The following is a 20,988-nucleotide window of genomic DNA, read 5'->3' as shown; positions in this document are numbered from 1 at the left end:
AACGCTGTAACCATGTAATCGCATAATTTAGACTGGATCATTGATGTGTTCTCAAGACCCTTACGTACCCAATCAGTCTTTGGGAATTCAAAATAACGGCAGGGACTTTAGCTCCGGGCGCGGAACCGATTAGTCTTACGAACAGCAAGGGACAATCACCCACATCTACGGAATCTGGAATCTAATCTAGTAGATTCAAGCGGATTCAACTCTGATAAAAATTCGTTGATTTTGAAAGAGAAACACCTAAAAGATGGCGCAAAAGCTGATGTGGTGAGTTTCTAATGGTGAAATTGCAACCACTGCATTGCATTGTCAGAGGACGAACGTCGGTGTTTGAGATGAAAAGTGCCGTCAGCTTTTTATTTTCCCCAAAAAAAGTCTACAAACCTTGAATTTTTTGCCTTGAAAACTATCCCAATTCTTTGAATTTAAAATCTTCGACATGGAATCACAGGAACGTTCCGGTAAGTTGCAATAAGTCATGGAATTTTGTTCACAAAAATCATTGGTTAGGTTATGTTCATACGGTACTCTTATATTTGTGCATTTTAGAAATATTACCAATTGGATCAGAAAATCAATTAGTAACATCAAATATTGAGATTGGGGAGAAACATGATAACATCAGTATTGAGAATGAAAATTCAAAGTCGCCCCATTCTGATCAGGACGGTGAAGGTGATCAAGCTGACCAGGAAGTAGCATCAATGGAGGAAACTACGGACGCTTGTCCAAAATCACCTGAAGACCCTCAATCTCCACAATCACACGGCTCAAAACCCGATAGTCCAACCCCTCAGGATGTATCCAGTGAGAATGCGGAGATTGAGAATGAAAGACAAAGTCGCTCGAGAAGCCGTTCAGCTTCCCCAAAGAGTTCCCAAGGTGATGATATTCAAGAGGTGGTAAGGGAGGATGTAGTGGATGATAATGAGTCTGTGAGATCAGGAAGTCGCTCGAGAAGTGGCAGCAGGATGTCCAATCGTTCTCGAAGTGGCAGTAGGGCTTCGGAAGTGTCTAGGACTTCTGTTAGGTCACGCAGTGGAAGTGCAGCTTCAAGGCAGTCCAGAAGCTCCAATAAGGACCGTGGAGATTCACGATCACGATGTGGAAGTAGGATGTCTATGAGATCGCGTAGTGGAAGTGCCAAATCGGGCAGATCCAGAAGTGGAAGTGCTAAATCTGAAAAATCTCGCGGTGGAAGTGTTGGATCGCACAGATCTAGGAGTGGAAGTGTCAAGTCTGGTAGATCTCGGAGTAGAAGTGTTAGGTCACACAAATCCCGGAGTGGAAGTGCAAAGTCTGCACGATCCCGGAGTGGAAGTGCAAAGTCTGCACGATCCCGAAGTGGAAGTGCAAAGTCTGCACGATCCCGGAGTGGAAGTGCAAAGTCTGCACGATCCCGGAGTGGAAGTGCAAAATCTGGAAGATCCCGCAGTGGTAGTGTTAGGTCTCGCAGATCTCTGAGTGGGAGTGTAAAGTCAGGAAGGTCTCGGAGTGGTAGTGCTAAATCGGGCAGATCCAGGAGTGGAAGTCGAGCTTCCGTGAGATCACGCAGTGGTAGCCGCCATTCATCACGCAAATCCAGGAGTCCCCGTAAATCCAGAAGTGTTTCCCGTAGTCGCTCGCGCAGCGGGAGTGCCCGAATGTCCCGTTCCAGGAGCCGTTCCCGGGCTTCTTCGCGATCACGCAGTGGCTCTAGATCCAGATCACGATCCGGATCACGCAGTGTGAGCCGATCCCGTAGTAGGAGCTACTCCAGTCGTTCCCGGAGTAGGTCCCGCAGTCGTAAGCGATCACGCAGTCGATCATCCAGTCGAAGTACTTCCCGATCCAGATCGAGATCGAGATCGAGATCTGGATCTCCGGTCAGGAAGCGCCGAGCGGCCCTGATCTCAGGCTCAGAGGACGAAGGGGATGAGGCTCAACAGAAGAAACCCGAAGATGGAGCAGAAGCAGCTGGGCTTGTGGCGGACGGGGCTCAAAATCAAGATGGTAATGGAGCATTGTACAGTTCCGGGGATGAGGGCATTGAGGAGAAGGGAGGTGGTGGTGGAAGTGAATTTGTGTCAGATTTCGATGCGATGCTGGCTAAAAAGCGCGAAGAGAAATCCCGTAGACGAAAGAAACGCGATATCGACATCATCAATGACAATGATGACCTGATTGATCAGCTAATTCGGAACATGAAGATAGCTGCTGAGGAAGATAGAGAATTAAATAAGGATAATCAGCCTGCCACTAAGAAAATATCAATGCTGAAGCCTGTCATGTCGCAATTGATAAAGAAAGACTTGCAGCTGGCTTTTCTTGAGCACAACATTCTCAATGTGCTGACAGACTGGCTGGCACCGATGCCCAATAAGAGTCTCCCTTGCCTGCAAATCCGCGAGAGCATCCTAAAGCTTCTCTCCGATGTGAGTTTTTTTTTATATATTTCTTTTTCGCAATTTAAAAATCAATCCGGATGTTTTTTTTTTTAAGTTTCCAACAATCGATAAGAGCTATCTGAAGCATTCGGGCATTGGTAAGGCCGTCATGTATCTCTACAAGCATCCCAGGGAGACCAAAGCTAACCGTGATCGAGCTGGGCGTCTCATATCGGAATGGGCACGTCCGATTTTCAACTTGAGCGCTGATTTTAAAGGTAAGTCTTCTTATCGTTTACTTATCGTGTCGATTCAGCAAATTAATCCATTTATCTCTTATCATTTCCGCGCTTTTCTTTCTAAAAATTATGAAATTAAAAATAGAAATAAAATGTAGGAAGTTCTCTGTTAGAAAATTGGTTATTATGGGATTTGAGGTTATGTATAACCTAACCTATTTTACTAATTTTGATCTATAACCTAAGATGCAAATTTTTTTCAATTTAAGTTAAATTTTGTTTTTTATGTCATTGATTATTTTATAATTTAAAGAAATTTAACTTCGGTTTTATTTATTTGTCGTGGCTAAATTAATGTTTTTAATATTATTTTGGATGACAGATTGAGAAATTCTGCCAAACAAAATGATTAAGTGACTATCAGGCTGAACCTGAACAAATCTATTTTTCTCTTTCTCCTTTAATAAATTTAAAGTGAATGGTGGAAAGCGAGACACTTAAGAAAAAATTCAATTTCAAATGCATTTATAAACTGAATAAATAATTATTTTTTACCATTTTTTTGTATCATGGGATTCTTTGACAAATATTTTAACAGTTGTTATTAAATATTGAAACCGAATAATCGGAAAATTCACGGAAATTAAAAAAAATAACACATTTTGAAAAGATGGACAAAATTTTGGAAAGTTGGACAAAAACTTTTGGAAAGTTGGACATAGTGATATTAATGACAAAATATCATACAAATGTAGAAAATCAAATTTTGAGGGTTTTCTCTGTATACTTGCACATTTGATGGTTATGCTAATCCCTCCTTTATGTCCGGGTAACAGTTGAGGAAAGTTAATTACCAAGAACTTCCTTGACGTCCAACCAAAAAGAAGTTCTGTAAATTTCACAGACGCCTCGCGCTGTCCAGCAGTTGTAGTTTTAAAACGGATGCAATTTTTAGCACATTTCAATTCCCCATCCGCCCAAATCCTTTTCCACTTGCTTTGGGAGTTCTGTAGAGGCTCCTATTTGTTTTTCTCCAGGTATTCTTGCGATTTTTACTATCCATTCTGTCAGAAAAAGTGGTCTTCGGAATCTGGAAATCTTGGCAGCTTTTCTCCACGAGATTTTCTCCTTATCAGCTGCTAACTGATACTGCAACTATTTCTCCGGATACTTAAGGATCTTTGTCGTTCTTGTTAACATGATTTCACTGCACAAAACCACCAAATTCATTCACAAAATCAACTTGTCCAAGATTTCATAAAACTTGTTTTGAAAGCAACACGAAATTAAATCACTTTTCTATCCTTTTTAAATGTAATATTTCATAAATTATGCCGAAAAATCAAACTTTGATATTTTCCTAGTAACTTCCATAAGAAACAGAGAAAATGACAACTACCGTGTGAAGGTTGTGAATATAACGCATGTAATACATTTTTAAATTCTTCTTGCAAGTCACCCTTTGAGTGTTTAATAACGACTTTTGCATTTTTAACTTCTCAAATAATCACAATATTAGGCCTAATAATCTTTTTATCGAAAATCGAATTTTTTAATTGATTTATTAACAAGTTTTTAAGGAGATGTCTCACATTCCACACTGCTTTGTCCAACATTCCAAACTGTCTCGCTTTAGGCAAATAACCCTACTTTCTGTTTCCTGTCATTTGCTAATTGTTTTGTTATCCTTAATATGTTTTAAGTTCATATTTGTAAAGGTGACAACCCTGTCTAGCCTGACTATAATAAGGTCAAAACGCCAAAATCCCGATAAGTCCAAAATGCCGCACTCCAAAATTCCGGAAACCAAAATCTAGAATAGTTAGAAACGTTGGAAATCCCGAAAAGGGCCGAAAGCCAAAATCCTGGTCCGAAAGCCAAAAGTGTTATAAGTTACCACGATTCCATCCGTGGTTGTTGGAAGTAAAAGAAAATTTTCTGTCGTGAATAATTTTCTCCCTCTCAGGGTTTTGACAATTCGGGATTTTGGCTCATACGGGATTTTGATTTTCGGGATTTCGACCCATCCGGAATTTTGAACTATTTGGAATTTTAACCCATTGTATTGGGGATTTCGGTACAGTCGGGATTTCGATTCATTCAGTCTCTTAAAAATTTGCGTTAGAATTTGAGGTTATGATGAACCTAACCAAAGAAGACTTTTAAGGCTTTGGTTTTTTAATCCATAAATTTTTTTCAAGCAATCATTTTCACAAATTTGACTAAAAAAGCAATTTTAAAAAATAGATTTTTATGTTATTTGGTTTTCTTGGAGATTTTTTTAATACGATTTTTTAATCTTATTATTCTTATATTAATTTTAAATTAATAGCCAAATAAAATAGTCTAAAGATCTCCAATTTTTTTATACAAAAAAAACGACAATAATAAACAGATTTTAAATAGTTAAATTAGATCTATTGTATGAAGTTATAGTTTGATTGGTTTAATTTATTACTATAATTTAAATAAAATCTTGAAATTATTTAAGGTGGTTACTGAACAACTTCTGCACTAAATAACGGCTTAATTTTTTAAGGTTGCAATAGCCGTAATCTAGAACTTTTCATATTGATTTATTTAGACAAAGAAAAAATAACACCCCTCTTGTTAATAATATTAATAAAAAGAAAAAAAACAAATTTGGTAAATAAAATATAATATTACATTTTGAAAGTAAAAACCGTAAAAATGATGAGAAATGCTTTAGTTAAATCATATCTGAGATATAAATATGGTTCTTAACTTCCTAATTTTACAGAATGTAGTCTTTTGAATCCCCAATTACTCCATTTCCAACAATATTTTACTACTTTCATGCGCTGAAAATGGTTTTTTAACTTCTTTGAAGTTAAGTCGTATGAAAAAAAAACAAAATTGCAAAGAAATTGAGAAACAAACTGGATTTTTAAATCCAATTGGAATGACTTTTTTGTATAAAAAGCTTAATTTATTATTGCTCGAACTCAAAGAGAGAGCAGTTATATAATTGTCTTTTTTCACCTTGTCATCGGTCCTATGTAGAGCTTAAACGGTAAGAGATATCGACTTTCGGTCTTCGATGACCTTCAATAAAAACAATATCTCTTATAGACGTTTCCCTCACATCCCTTCCCCTCCATCCGCAATAAAACCATGTTTTTATGTTTTTTTTCTCAAAATTGGCCCAAGCTTTTTCAATGATTTTCGGATATGTTTTAGAGAGGTAGTCCAGGCGAACATTTCGTCCAAACATACCTATGACCGGAAAATTCGCCATTTTGAATTATTGAAAGTCAAAGGTCAATAATTTTGGAGAGCTCATTTTAAACCGATTTGGATTTTATGGACAGAGGGGCAATTCACGAAATTAACCAGTCAAAATTTTGACTGGTTACTGCATGTTTTCTGTGAAGCGAATTTCGCCATTCTCTGAAAAGGTGCGTATCCTCGCTAAATATGGGGGGTGTACAAGGTTTTGGGTCTTGTACTTGCTGGAATTTCGGGATATACCCAAGCAATTTCACCCGCCAGCTCGAGACCGGAGGGTACAATTTTTTTTTACTAAAATCTTATGAAAAAGTTATTTATTTGCATTATTTCATTTAAGTAAAGATACCCAGACACAACAATAAGAAGAAAATATTGGATTTTATAAACGTTAAATACTTCATGCGCTCTGAAAAATAGGTTTTGGGAAAGTTCAGTGATTAAAGGAATTACTATTTAGGGATTTTCTAGGTCTCAAATTGTTTATTATTAAATTTTACATACAATATTTCACCAAGCTAAGACTTCTACAAAGATATTAAAAAAAAATTGTGATATCAAATTAACCTTCTCAAGACCACTACGTGTCAATAAATACACGCATCAAATATATTATATTTGCAACGTTTGATTGAAGTACCATTTACCACGTTTGAATGAATAAAATTTTTATTATCAGAGTAAATACAATTTTTCCGATGCTACTACTGACTCTAGAGAGCTAATTGGTCTTTACAGACTTACAACATTTATCATAATTCTTAGAAAATATATGTGACGACATCTACAATACCCAAATAATATTTTAACATTCTAATATTTAAAGTTTAAATTGTATTTAGAATTTAAAACGAACTCAAATTTATTTTAGAAAAATGGATTAAAATATAAACATTTATATTTGCACTAAACCAATATTGCGATATTTATTTTATTTGATATGAAGGATATGAAGCAATATAAGTACACCATTCAATCTTCAACAAACTATACCAAAATATAAATTATATTGGTATTTGAATTAGAATTAGAATGTTTCTTCAAATTCTTAAAATATTATAACGACTCCTAATTTTAAATACGCGCCATAAATGACCTGCCGCGTTTTGTCTACTTTTCGGCGAATAAAGATAGGGCTGACATGATGACTTATTTTCGATACTATCGACGGTCGATACTGAAATATTTAAACGATAGCTGTACTTCCTGTGACTAATATAGATATTTATCAACAGCCACAACAGATTCTTTTAAGAATGTCACAATGAATGGCTTGGCAATACGCAAAAAGTCGACATTCACTTAATCTCACAGATATAGATTTATCAATACTATCGATTCGATAGTGTCGAAAAGTTATCATTCCACCCCAGACTGAAAAGTGCATTAATTAGGGTTATTTCACTTTTCGCCACACCAAATATGTCTCCGCCATATTCGCCATCCAGTCAATTTTGACTGGTTATTTCGTGAATTGCCCCTCTGGTATTGAAATTTTAAACCCGGCTGCATCGATCTTCATCGACAATGAATCTTTTAACTACCGAGTTATTTTGATGTTCAAATGCTTGTATTGATTTATGAATCAATTTGATCTCTAGTAGACCAGTAAGCATCAAAAGATCATGTGAAAAACGAATTCACGGAAAGCTCTATCTCGTGAGCTCGAGTATTCTACAAAGCCATCTTTTTTTTGCTTATTAGATTCATAATTTTTCCAAGTTGAACTTTTTAGAAAATTTGATTAATCGAAAATCATGACCATTCATTTAAGACTATTAACTCGAAAAAATATCATTACTCTTATCTTTTCTGATAAAAATTTATATTCGTTTTTTTTCCTTCTTCAATTGAAATAAAAGCAATGATTTTCGGACTTATTTTTAAATTTTTTGTATGAGTCTTGTATGATTGTTTCATGGTGAATTAATGTGAAAAAAAAATTTGAAGTGTTTTATATTTCAATAGGAAAAAAATAATAACTAAAATTTCTTTACTACAAAGCTATGTCTCGTGAGGAACGTCAACAGAGAGATCTAGATCAAATGCCTAAGCGTCGTAAGACAAGTCCTGAACCAGGATCATCAGGTTCTAAGAAAGACTTAAATGCTTTTGCTACAGAAGAGAAGTATGATTTAAAATTATTTTTTTCTCAAGCCCAATGAAAAATATTGATTTCAATTTTAAACAAAACAGAGCTCTTCGGCCAGGAGATAAGGGTTGGGTGGGACGTGCACGAGTACCCATGCCATCAAACAGGGATTATGTGTTACGGCCACCGTCAAGTTCGGACGTTGATATGAGTCGCGTGAGTAATGAAGTTTAATTCCTCAGATTTTTCACCTTAGCTCAAAATATAAAATTAATTTTCTTAATTGATATAGACCACAAAGAGGAAGCCCAACAGGTATGAGCAACATTTGAAGAAGTTTATTGAGGCAAAGAGGCAGAAGAAGTCACGTCGAGCTGTTGAAATATCTATTGAGGGACGCAAAATGGCACTGTAGCGACATTAATAAAAAAAATATAATGAATTAAACAAATGTCTAAACCTTAAATTATATCTTTTTATTGATTGAATTCAAGAGGGAACAATCGGCGAATTGAATGAGGCACGAAATTCTCTGTCTTTTTTCACCTATTATTAATGTATTCATTGAGCATGAACAAAGTATTTTTGGATAATTAAAAGTCAGGATCTAATGATAAGATGTTGGAATAGTAATGTAAACGCTTCTACACATTTCGGAGCAAGTTTTGTCAAAAATTGATTTTTCTTGGTTTGTGATTCAAAATTGCCTTAATGCAATATAATGCTTATTTATTAAAGAGATGGCAGTATAAGCGAAATGGGGTAGCGACCCCCTCTGAAACAACGTTATCTAGAAATGTTTTGTTCTCCACCGCTCCTTCCCCTCGAAAACAGTACCAAACCTACCTACCCCGGAAAATTCTCCATTTTTTTAATTTTGAAGGTTAAGCTTTAACTCCGTTGTAGTGCTATTTTTCAACCGATTTGCTTGAATTTGGATATTTTGGAAAGGTCTTGAAATTTCCAACCCAGCTGCATTGGTCTCAATCGTAATGAAAAGTACTCATAAGTGATATACACTCGGCTCTTCGTTATCCGGCTGACTGGGGGACAAAATGACATTTAGGTTTTTTGAATGAGCAACGGTTTTTATATTTTGTGCTGTGTGAATTTATTTTCTGTCTGACAAAGAACAAGAGAATTTTCTTCATGGTGTGCTTATATTTAATTTTTTATCACAATTATTCATTAAAAACTTCGATACAATGATAATAATACTTTAATTCACACTGAAGAAACTTCATGTTTACTAAAAATAATTTTGAATACATCAACCGCCTACGTTTGGCAGCTGTCACCCAAGATAAAATAGTTTTTTGTTAATAAAATCAATGAAAACTCATTTTAAGATTTTTCTTGTTTTTTCTTAGTTTAATACAAAACAAAAAATGTGGAAATCTTAATTTGGAAATGGATTTATGAGTCCTTAGAATTGCTGTAGAAGTCTTACGAAATTAAAGAAAATTTAATTTGCTTTTTGTTTAGAATATCTGAACTCGACATTTTATATCAATTTGGTATTCTACGTGATTTATACTTTGAATTCTGTGTTATTTTACTTATTCTGAGTTTTTTTCCAAAGAACATAATATTAGTATTGAATGTTGTGACACATTTGTGATTTGCTCATATGGTGTATGGTCTGCCGGGTTTCGTGCAAATAAGTTTTGTCCAGTGAAACTTTTTTGCAAAAAAGTATGAGAAACACTGAAACAACATCAAATATTAGTTTAATTGATAATAATAGTCATTCCTATTAACAACTAAACTAATAATTTTGATATATTCCTAACATTTTATAGAAATGTATTCGCATGAGATTTTGGCGCGAATCACGAACAGATGATTTTTAACATAACCTCCAAAAAGTATCTACGTCATCACCAGCCCGATCTGGCCCACCTTATTACTTTGTTATTTGTTTTTATTCATCTTGGCTGTCACCCGGATAACGAAGAGCCGTGTGTATTTTGTTGTAGAGGGCGAACCGAAAGAGATATCTACTTCCGTTTTTCGGTGACCCTCTGTCTAAAATCTAAAAGAAACATTGTCTAGAAGTTTTTTCCCCTACTTCTCTCTTCTCCCCTTCAAATCCATGTTTTTCAGGTTTTCTAGAAAACAGCTCCAACACGATAAAGTTCCCATTTCAATTGAGATTCTTTTCAGTTTCATTTTATCCACTCACTTACGAGATTATTATGAAAATTCATTGCAACATACTGCGAAAGATTTGGAAATTAATTTATAAAATTTAGAATTATTTTTATATTTCATACAAGTCTCATTTTGAGTGTGGCGTTCACTAGAGTGTGGCGTTATAACCTGAGAAATTCAGATTATGCTCATTTCACTTTCAAACAAAGTGATCATATTTGAATTTCAAGGGGTGTAGTGTTATAATACCACTAAAATATTTCAAATATAGGTAATCGTACAACTTTTTAGAAGCGAGTACCTACACTGAGAGAAATCCGAAAAATTAAAAATAATATTCCGGAAATGTTTATTTTACCCTGCAGTATTGATCCGAAATCGGTGTAAATATTATGCTTTTTGGGTGTATTAGGGATTAGACTTACCCTTCTTCATGTTAATTTTATCCTTATAAAGGTGTAAAATTAACATTAAGAAATGTTGATATATATTTACACCTAAAAAGTGTTAAAGTTATCAGAAAAAAATGTTAATCGCACCCCCGTTTTTTCTCAGTGTAATTTTGAATAGTTTAGGAATTGAATAAAATTTGAAAGAAAAAGTTTAGGTAATGTCCAATGCACTGACTATAACTTTTGTTTGTAAACACATATTTTCAAAATTCTCTATGAGAGCAAGCAAGATAACGATTTAGGTTTAATTTATGTTTACAAAATAAAAGTTATTGTGCGCTGGGCATAATAGTGAAGATTTGCCAAAATAAATATTGCGATTTATGTTCAATTGATCTAGCTATAATCACAATAATTCATCATGGAATTCTTGGTAAGACTATTATTAAAAAAAAAATTAAAAAAAGACCCTTGTAGTTTCAAATAGTATTATTTTTCTAAGCTACACTTGCATTTCTTTTTATAAAGTTCTACACACTTAAATATTATGTGTTGTTCCCTTTTAAATCCCTGCATTTGGTGATTTTTTGATAAATCTTCAAGCTGCTGCGTGGTCTACAATTTGGCCTTCACGTTGATGCAATTTCGCACGAAAACAACTCGTGGATTGTGCCGTGGGCGTTGAACATCGCGGAAATTATTTATAATCTTTTTAGTTTGATCCTCTTTGCTGCAACATAAGTTCCTGAACACCTCAATTTGGCGTCTAGATACATAAACCTTGGTGCAAAATTTTAATTATTGTTAAATTTTCTATTCAATGAATTTTCAAATTTCCTTACCGGGCTCTTATAGACAATCCAAGTAACGGATTCGTAGTAAGGTGGAGTTGTTAAGGATCCTTTGTAAGTGTAGTAATGTCTGGAAAGGTCTTGAAGGCTCATCCAAGTAAGACAATCTGCGAAATCACACATTGCGTGTTAATATTTAAATAAAATTCTTTTTTTTTAAATACTATAGTTATAAGTTGCGTGATTCAATCAAAAAACAACTCTTCTGGGTTAAAAGTATTTTTCATGCAATTAAACTACCTTTCATGCAATTTTCAAGCATACTTATACATATTAAATAATTAAATATTAAATAAGAATTCATATTGAAAAATTAATGTCAAAAAGAGTAAAAGAAAAATAGAAATATCAAAGTTCTTTTAAAATGTATTTATGGTATTTATGATTCTCACGTGAAAAACAAAAACATAATTTATTACAGGTATAAAAGGAAAAGATAATTTTAAATCAGCGCACTACTTTAAAAGGTTGTTTTCTTTAAATCACATGCTTATAGCTTATCAAATGTTGATAAGATCTGTGTATAAATAAATCTAGGCTCAGATCATTAGGCAAGCATCTGAGATTGATTTTTTTTACCAACAGATATTTTATGTTGTTTTATAGAATTTTGTCAAAATAATATTTTAACAAAAATATTTAAGTATTTAAAATATTTAATATTTAAATATTTTAAATAATATTTTGACAAAATTATAAAAAATATATTTGATATAGAAGCATTGGAGCATTTATAAGTGTATTAAATATTCTGGTTCAATTATGAGTTATGCATTGCTCGAAGAAAAAGAGTAGGATATTTGGCTAAATTTCCATTTGTTCCATTTATTTAAAGAGTGTGAGAAGACATCGGAATGCAAATTTTTGTGAAAGTTTTTAATATGAATTTTGAAGATATAATACTTAATCTATATGAATGGTCGAACTTCTCACCGATTTACGGACAATTTTGGTTTCATTTCAATTTAAAATGTTTTGAAACTTGAAATTTTCGAGAGCCCTTGAGCAGCTTTCATTTGGTAATGGGGCGTTTAATTTTTTTACTGTATATTTAATTGTGCTCTAAATACTTTGAAAAGTTTTTAGATGACATATTAACAAGCTTAAACGGGTTAAAACTTTTTTCACTCACTATTTTTTGTATTTATTTACTTTATTTACGATTTTATTAGTTATTCTGTTTAAAAATTTTACTTCTTAAAGTTTGTTTTCTTGTTTATGCAACTTTAGTGAGTTATGAAAGCAAAATCACGAGAAACACGCTTAAAGTCCATAGGTACTATTTTAAACAATCCAAAGAAAGAAATTCATCAGTAAATGTATAAAACACTTTTATAAATTTAAGGGGTTACGTGGGTCACACAGACTAAAGTAAAAGCATATTTCCATGGAAAAGATGTCATGGAAAACGGTGGCAGCCATAATCCCGAAAGCCAAAATCCCGAATGGGCCAAAATCCTGAAAGCCAAAATCTCGAATTCTTAAAAGTGTCATAGCTACTCCCGCGATTTCACTCGCGCTTGCTGGAGGCAAAGGGAAATCTTCTGTGTCTTGGAAAATTATTCTAAACATTTTCCTCAATATAATTTCATCCCTTTCAGGATTTTGAAAATTCGGGATTTTGGCTTTCGGGATTTTGGCCTTTTCGGGATTTTGGCGTTCGGGATTTTGGCTTTCGGGATTTTGGCTTCCGGGATTTTGGCTTCCGGGATTATGGCTGCCACCGTTTTCCATGACATCTTTTGTCAACATAATAAAAAAAAAAATTTAAATTGAACCTCTTAAGCATAACATTTTAATTATATTTTCTGAAATTTTGGAGATCTGATCTTTGAAGACGGTTTTTGAAAAAAAAATGTTTCAGTAGACGAGATTTTCAGAGTATATTCATCTGACGTCAAAAAACTAAATATTTTCTGTTACATAATAATCACAACTTGATGTGCTGGATCACATATTATTTTACAAGACAAAACGTGGTACGAATTACGCCGAAAATTGTATTTTTTTATAAAATTCCGCAAAAACCCAAATTTCATTTATTAAATATGTACCGTTCAAGTATGAGTTTAACTCATCTGCTAGAAAATATTTAGTTTTTTGATGTCAAATGAATATACTTTGAAAAATCTTGTCCACCGAAAAGTATGTTTTTTCAAAAAAAAAATCTCTGAAAAATTAGGTCCAAACGACTGAATTTTTAAGATTTTGAAAATGAAAATGTCAGATAATAAAGTTTAAATGTTGTGCTTTTATATGCTTAAGAAATTAAATAAAAATAAAAATGTATTATGTTGAAAAAAATTTGAGTTAAAATGGTGTTTTCTAGTCTTTTTGATACGTAACCCCTTATGGCAAAGGAATCATTAAATAAAAAAAAAATAGAATATAAAAAGATTACGATAGTACTTTTAGAGACAGTCACTTACCTGGGTCGATTTGTGTTTTACTCTTGGGTTCGGTCACTTTAGAGATGCCATGAGTAATTTTGTTAAATTCCGGCAGATCGGTATCTCCCATAGCCTGAATGAAGAACCCTGTCACGGCGATTCCATCTGGTTTCGTAACAGCTTCTTGGAAGTCACGGTACTTGGCGTTGTAATGCACAGCATGTCCTTCCATGGAGTATCGGCATCCTTCGAGTGTGTGCTCGCAGCCCAAGTGATCATGATCACCCCAGTGAAAATGCAATTGCTCAAAGATGTATTTTTGCGATCCTAAAGGACCACCAATAATAAAAGGCTTCTGGGTGCGATCAAGAGTAATCTGAGCAGAAGTTTGGGTGTTTTCCAAATAAGCCCGACCGGTTAGATCAAAATGCCCATGGTATTCCAGGGCACCCAAATTATCCGTCAGGTTGACTTCCCTGATATCCAGGCCAATTGGAGATTGAACTGCCATGTCTTGCCTTCACGAAAGAAGTTACTTGAATAAGAAGTTTTTTTTTCGAGTCGAAGTTGTCTTTACGCACTCACCGAACTTTAGGCCGCTGTGGAGGTGGTCTCTTTATCATGAGGTTGACCAGAAATAAAGACTACTAAATCCACCACGATTGATAATCCTGATAAAGAATTTGATGGATTTTCCCGATAAATGGTCTGTTTTCGGCCGTGACCACAAACACACCTGTGATCTGGAGTGCAACTTGTGGATGAATGCCGCAATAACATATTCCTGAGAATTGTTTAATAATTCCATTGTTTCACATTATTAAATTTTTATTTGACCTTGCAACACCTTCAACATCACGCACGATCGACAATTTATTAGTGATTATATTTTCATCATTGCTTTCAGTCTCGAATATCGCGAAAATCATCCTCAAAAGATCCAATTCTGCGATTCATTTTTTTCCACAGTCGTGTCGCGTTTGTGTGAAAAACTCAAATGAATCAATTGCGCGAAACGCTGGAAGCACTTTGATATTGCTTCGTCTATTACCCATCAATTGCTGGAATTAATAATTTAGCGGTGTTTATTATTTGAGCAACACACGTGACATTGAGGATATTGATTTCCCAGTACATCTTTTCTTCATTGATCATTTCCCGCCTTTTTTTTTTGGCGCCAAATTCCTTTTTACGCCGCTCAACTGCTTTATTATTTATTCAAGCAAACGGCTATTCGACTCAAGTGACGATTTTAGTAATTCATCAATTTCTATTCTTAGCTGTACCTCACTAACATTCTTATTTAGGTCTTTTCCCTCCTTGTCTACACAAAGTTCCAATGTTAAACGGTTCAATTTTTACTAATCGATCACCTAATTAACCCTATCATTTATATCGACTATTAGAATTTTATGAACTAAAATCGAAAACATTAACACTAATTATTTTCTTTGCCATTTTCAGTCTCACACCTTTACTCCTTTAAGTTTTTTTTTCCCAGAATAGAATAATTTTATTTATTAGCACGATTTTAAAATTGCTTTGTGTTACCTATTTGTAAATATTGCTTTACCGGTTAATGCACCAAGAATAAAGATTATGCGACCATCGTACTTCTTTGTCGTTTTCTAAAAAGACATTTTGTTTATTTTTTTCTTTTAAAATATTAAAGTAGCAAATTCCATTCGTTACTGATGAAAAATGCAAACTATAGAGTGAAGTGGGGTATCTTTGAATTGGGACATTTTTAAAAGGATTTAAGGCCTAATGCAATACAGCTTCACGGTAGGGTTGTAAAGCTAAACAATAGCATGGTAATGTCCAGGTCCGTTTAAAAATAGGAGAAAACAGCCCATTTTTAAAGCTGTCCCAATTCAAAGGTACTTACTTTCACCATATCGATTAACTAGAGTTTATTGCAACAATTTTGAAAAGGTTTTAAAAACTCTTATCCAATTAATATTTACTTGACTATTCATAGCAAAATTCCTAATTTCAAAGAGAGGCTATAATAAATACTTTTATTTCCACAGAGAGAGCAAGATAGGGGAGATCCGGCATGTTTAAGACACTTTTTAATGTTTTCAATTTATGCCTTATTTCCAAAAATAACTGCAAATACAACAAGAGTCGATGCAACCGTAGGAATATCAAAGTTTAATTACTCCAAAGGGATTATTCCAACTATTTTTAATCATTTTCGTCAAACTCATATTTAAGGGATTACGTGGGTGAAGATTATTACAAATACACAATATTTTCTTTATTTCTATTTTTTTAATACGATAAAAAATATATTTAATTCACACTCTTAATAAAAGTACAAATAGAGGAAAGGTATTAAAAGGAAACATAAAATCCTTCGTTCAAGGACTAGTTTAACTCATCTGCTAAGAAGAAATATTTAGTTTTTGATTTCAGAATATTCTACTCTGAGTAATCCTGTAAACAAAAAAGTGAGTTTTTTCTAAAAAAAATTCTCTGATAATCAAATTAAATATCCAGCAGGCACACACCGGTCAGCAGTTTTCGAACAGAAGGTGCTAACCAAATATATTGAAATGGTACTGCCTCACGGATGTTGTTTTAGGTTAGCAGAATTCAGCTGAAAACAAAATTGGTGGGCATTTGGTGCTCGCTGGGTACCCAGCAGTACCATTTTCATATATTTGGTTAGCACTTTTTGTTTGAGAATTGCTGATTAGTTACGAGTAGTATATTTTTGCTGATCGAAGCAGCAAAGGTAGGTGTGATTATGAAAGAATCACACCTAAAGTATGCTAAAGAAACACTCTGCATTTCTCCGCTAACTGTGCTCGCTGGGGTGAAAATTTCAGAAGTTTAAATATTTTCTGATTTTCATATTTTCATATTTACTCTTATATGCCTAAAAGCTTAAACTAAATAAATTTTTCATTATGTTGCAAAAAAACTTAGAGAAAACAATGTTTTTTTCAAGTTTTTATATGCCTAAAATCTTGAATTATTTTTTTATTATGTTGGGAAAACATGATTTTTTTTTTAGTTCTTTGGACCCACGTTAATGCCCTAATTTATTTGTTTGGAAACTTTCAACGCATTTGCATAGGTCCCAATCAGTAATGAAACTTTCAATTACATTTTTAATTATTGTACACTTCCTTAAAAACTTATTTTTTTATTGATTCATCATTATACATAACTTCAAGAATCTCCAGAATTCTCTATTTATTATTCAATTTCACAATCTCTACTGTCTCTATTCCCTATTTTTCTAAGATATTCTTACACTCCAGATTTAGAGTACTCCATAGTAAATTTTAAAACGAACAATGTACCTATTCGTCTTCAATGTAACTGGAAACACTCAGAAAAATTCTTATATTCTTTTTTGGAAAACGAAGAATTCAGAAATTTTTGATTTGACACAGGTTCCACTAAAAAGTAGGGACTTTGAAGAAAATCAGGCTTAAATCATTCTATATCAGGGTCTTTTATTAAAAACATATCTGTGTAATAATTGTAGTCTTCGCGTGTGTTAAAATATTCAGTGCTTACATCACTAAGAATAGAAATGTTTATATGGGATCGGGATAGGGGGAAGTGGGGCACCTTTGAATGTGGGGCAGCTTTGAAATTGGGATATTTCTTCTATGTTTAAATGGAACTAAGCTATATCATAATGTAATTAAGTTTCTCAATCTACAGCTAAATTATATCATGATAAGGCTGAATTTTATTTAAAAATAGGTGAAAATCCCAATTTCAAAGCTGCACCACATTCAAATGCGCCTAACTTCCCCCAAGTATCCTTTTAATTTATTTATATTAACAATATTATATGATTAAGGTGGAATGTTAACGGTGCCAGGAGGCCAAAATTGATCTGTAATGAAGAAAAGAGGTTTTTAAATAATAATAATTTATTATTATAAACTCACTGCAATAGTAAATTTTTCTTATATAAATTAAAAATTGATACCAATGAACATATCTTCTAATTTATAAGGATCAGCATTGGGTGTACATTCAAATCTCTGGATACGCTTATTCAATAAGTATATTATTTATGCTTAAGGTCATAAATAACTATGACTAACTTCACCTGCTAATAAAAGCATCAGAGTAAGATTTAGTGTCAATAAACACCCCTTTGTACTTAAATGACTGAAACATGATTAGTTTGAATTAGCTTTTATACCCAGAATCTTAATTAAAAATAATTTTAATAACTCAAATAAGGAAACAAAGAAATCAGAATTGTAATTGATTGGTATTCAAAAGAGTTTGAATTGATATAAAAACACTGAAGTCATTAGTTTTTTTTTCTTGGGGGAGAGTTGGATAAATTTGTCAAGACGAATATTTTTTTATTTATACAAGCTCTCCGCAAATTTGATGTATTATATTTACAATGCGTATTTTTGTACGAAATTTACCTCACTAGCTTTTCTGCAGATCACTTTCGTCTATTTCCAAGGATAATATGCTTTTTGAACCATTTTATAAAAGTTATAAAAGTAATTTTTGTGGATATTCTCAAAATTTCTGGAGAAATTTTTTTTGGGTAAATGTCAGTGATTTCTTTTCTATTTTAACTAAGAGGAAATATTTGCATTTTTTATACTATCAGATTACCCTACTCTGAAAACTCTTGTCCACCGGAAAGTATTTTTTTTTTCAAAAAAAAAATCTCCAAAAATCACGTCTCAATGACAGCATTTTAAATGAATATTTCAGAATTAATTTTTAAATGAATATTTCAGAAAATATAGTTTAAATATTGTACTTTTATATTTCTAAGAGTTACAATTAAATGAATTTTTTGCTGAAAAGGATTTGAGAAAATATTCAGATTTTTAATTTACACAAAATTCCAATGTTTTTCATTTTCCACATTTATTGCACGCATCTTTCAACATTTTCTATGCTTAAATCTATAAGGACGAGAAGGTCAAAAATTCGGGATCAGAAAAAGTCATTTTTTTTTGACTTCTTAGAGCAAAATATAACTTTAGAAAACCGTAGGAAAAAAATTATTTGGGATACCGGTGTCCCTATCGTCCTTAAATGGTTAACTCTTTCCGGACCGCAGCATATGCTGCAAGCCAATTTCACAATTTTCAATCAAAAATATCTAAGCTCAGGAATTAATTGAGGTCCTACAAAAAATATCTCACATTTGGACATCCTTATAGTTTGTAATCATATACAAGAATCGGATTTATATCAGTTCTAAATAATTAAAAAACATTGTTTTTCATAGAATATGCATATGCTGCTTTGGGTACTCTCGTCCCAAAAGAGACGAAAGAGTTAAGGATGTTCAAGACATCGAACTTTTAAATTTTCTCCGTGACAAACTCTGTCCCAACCACCCCTTCTTATTTTTTTTTTACTTCGAGTTGTTTAAACTAGCACAAATTTATTATTAATTTATTATATTTTTTTTATAAATTAATAATAAATGTAAGTACAAAATGGAATGACTGTCCCATTGCCACCAAAAACAATTTTGAATCAATTTATAGGATTAATACATTTGTTTAGCGTTTCATACGTTCTAAAAAGTGTGTTTGAACTTTGAACTTGAAATATAGGTATTAGACAAGGGGTAACTCATTTCGGAGAACTCGAGTCCATCCTACCAGGCAACCTGGTAGCTCATACATTTTTGAGATAACTTTTTCAGGGGAACCCGGGATACTCATAAATTTTTCCGGGAACCCGGGAAATCCATATATTTTTTAGGGAAGCCACGGAGAACTCTGGGAACCCATATATAATTTCGGGAAACCGGGAACTAAAAGCACTCTGATTGCTTTTGAGTTACCCCTTGGGTGTTAGGAATAATTTACATGAGAGAATTCTCTGTAAGATTGGTTTCAATTTATTGACATCCTAAATGAAATGATATTATTACAATATTATAGTTACGGTAGTTCCGGAGGAAGGTAATATCCAGGAAGCCATGTTCCATCTACAAGAAAAGAAGATTTATTTTATAGTTTTTTTTTACAAAAGAAAATTTAAAGAAAGTAAGTCCTATAAATTAAATATTTCATTGGTTTTTTCTATTTAAATTGGAAATTTTAATTACAAGGAAGTTGGGCTTTGCACTCAAGTCTCTGGATGGCTTCTAAAATGGAAAAAATAAAACAAAATTAACATCTAAATATTTTCAAAACTTTAAAAATTAAATTAAATTTGTAAAATATTTATGATTTTACCAGCTAGCAATAGCAATAGAGTAAGTTTCAATGTCAATAACCACCCCATTCTATTTTGAAAAGACTGATACATATTTAGTTTGAATCAAGTATTTTATACTCAAAATCTTGATTGAAATATAATTTTAATCACTCTAAGTAATAAAATCGGTACGGATAATTGATTAAAGAGAGCATCAAATTGGCATAAAACTACATCAAGTCATTAGGTTTTAATGATTTTCATTTATTTGTAGTGTTTGAAGGGGTGGGTAACGTGTGTCAAAAAGGTTACAAAAACAGTATAAGTTTAAGTTTATTGAAAAACCACGAAATAGGTTACAATAATATATATTTTTTTCTATTTTTGTATATTTTTTTTCTATTTTTTTTATCGTAATAAATAAAATTATCGAAAACCCAATTTTAATATTACATAACCTCAATTATCTCGACACGTGCTTAACCGATCTTGATGATTACTGCGGCATAATTGTAGAGGACATTTATGTATATATTTCGTCCATACATCATTTTTTTGGTCAGATTAATTAAGCAAAATTTTTGTGAAAGGGTGAACTTTAGAACTTCTACATTAAGGCAAATAATCAGGCTCTGTGAAATTTATTTGCATAGTAGCGACTTTTGTCTGTCCCGAAATGCCCAACTGTCCCGAAATATACCACTCTTACTTTTTTACATTTTTTGCTATTTTATATAAAAAATGATGCATTTTTCAACATTTTTCGATAAGAATCTTATTCTGGATAGCATAAGGAACATAACTATCTGTATCAACAAAGAAAAAAAATTATTTGTGAAGTCGTTAAGCTGTTTGAAAGTTCTAAAAAGTGTCCCGAAATACCACACATTACCCTATATATAATTTCGGGGAACCGGGAACTAAAAGCTCTCTGATTGCTTTTGTGTGACCCCTTGGTGTTAGAAATAATTCATATCAGAGAATTCTTTTTAAGATTGGTTTTAATTCATTGACATCCTAAATCAAATGATATACAAAGGAGGGTGATATCCAGGAGGCCATAATTCGTCTATAAGAA

The 20,988-nt window shown here is 32.9% G+C and overlaps 2 protein-coding genes across 2 annotated transcripts; one reads left to right on the top strand and one right to left on the bottom strand.

Annotated features, from left to right (window-relative positions):
- Nucleotides 1–294: 294 nt before the first annotated feature.
- LOC129807464 (IWS1-like protein) lies at nt 295–8,418 on the top strand. The gene is made up of 6 exons (XM_055856753.1): nt 295–467; nt 556–2,420; nt 2,488–2,650; nt 7,865–7,988; nt 8,057–8,168; nt 8,245–8,418. Exons 1-6 carry the CDS (start codon nt 446–448, stop codon nt 8,365–8,367), a joined length of 2,409 nt encoding a protein of 802 aa, XP_055712728.1. The 5' UTR covers nt 295–445; the 3' UTR covers nt 8,368–8,418.
- A 2,551-nt stretch (nt 8,419–10,969) lies between these two features.
- LOC129807463 (carbonic anhydrase 2-like) lies at nt 10,970–14,716 on the bottom strand. The gene is made up of 4 exons (XM_055856752.1): nt 14,325–14,716; nt 13,779–14,257; nt 11,341–11,456; nt 10,970–11,278 (listed from the first exon to the last, which is right to left on the bottom strand). Exons 1-4 carry the CDS (start codon nt 14,360–14,362, stop codon nt 11,114–11,116), a joined length of 798 nt encoding a protein of 265 aa, XP_055712727.1. The 5' UTR covers nt 14,363–14,716; the 3' UTR covers nt 10,970–11,113.
- Between the last annotated feature and the right edge of the window lie 6,272 nt (nt 14,717–20,988).

The sequence above is a fragment of the Phlebotomus papatasi genome, chromosome 3 (genome assembly GCF_024763615.1).
Source record: "Phlebotomus papatasi isolate M1 chromosome 3, Ppap_2.1, whole genome shotgun sequence".
In the NCBI taxonomy this organism is placed as follows: domain Eukaryota; kingdom Metazoa; phylum Arthropoda; class Insecta; order Diptera; family Psychodidae; genus Phlebotomus; species Phlebotomus papatasi.
This window is presented reverse-complemented; position numbering and strand designations above follow the sequence as displayed.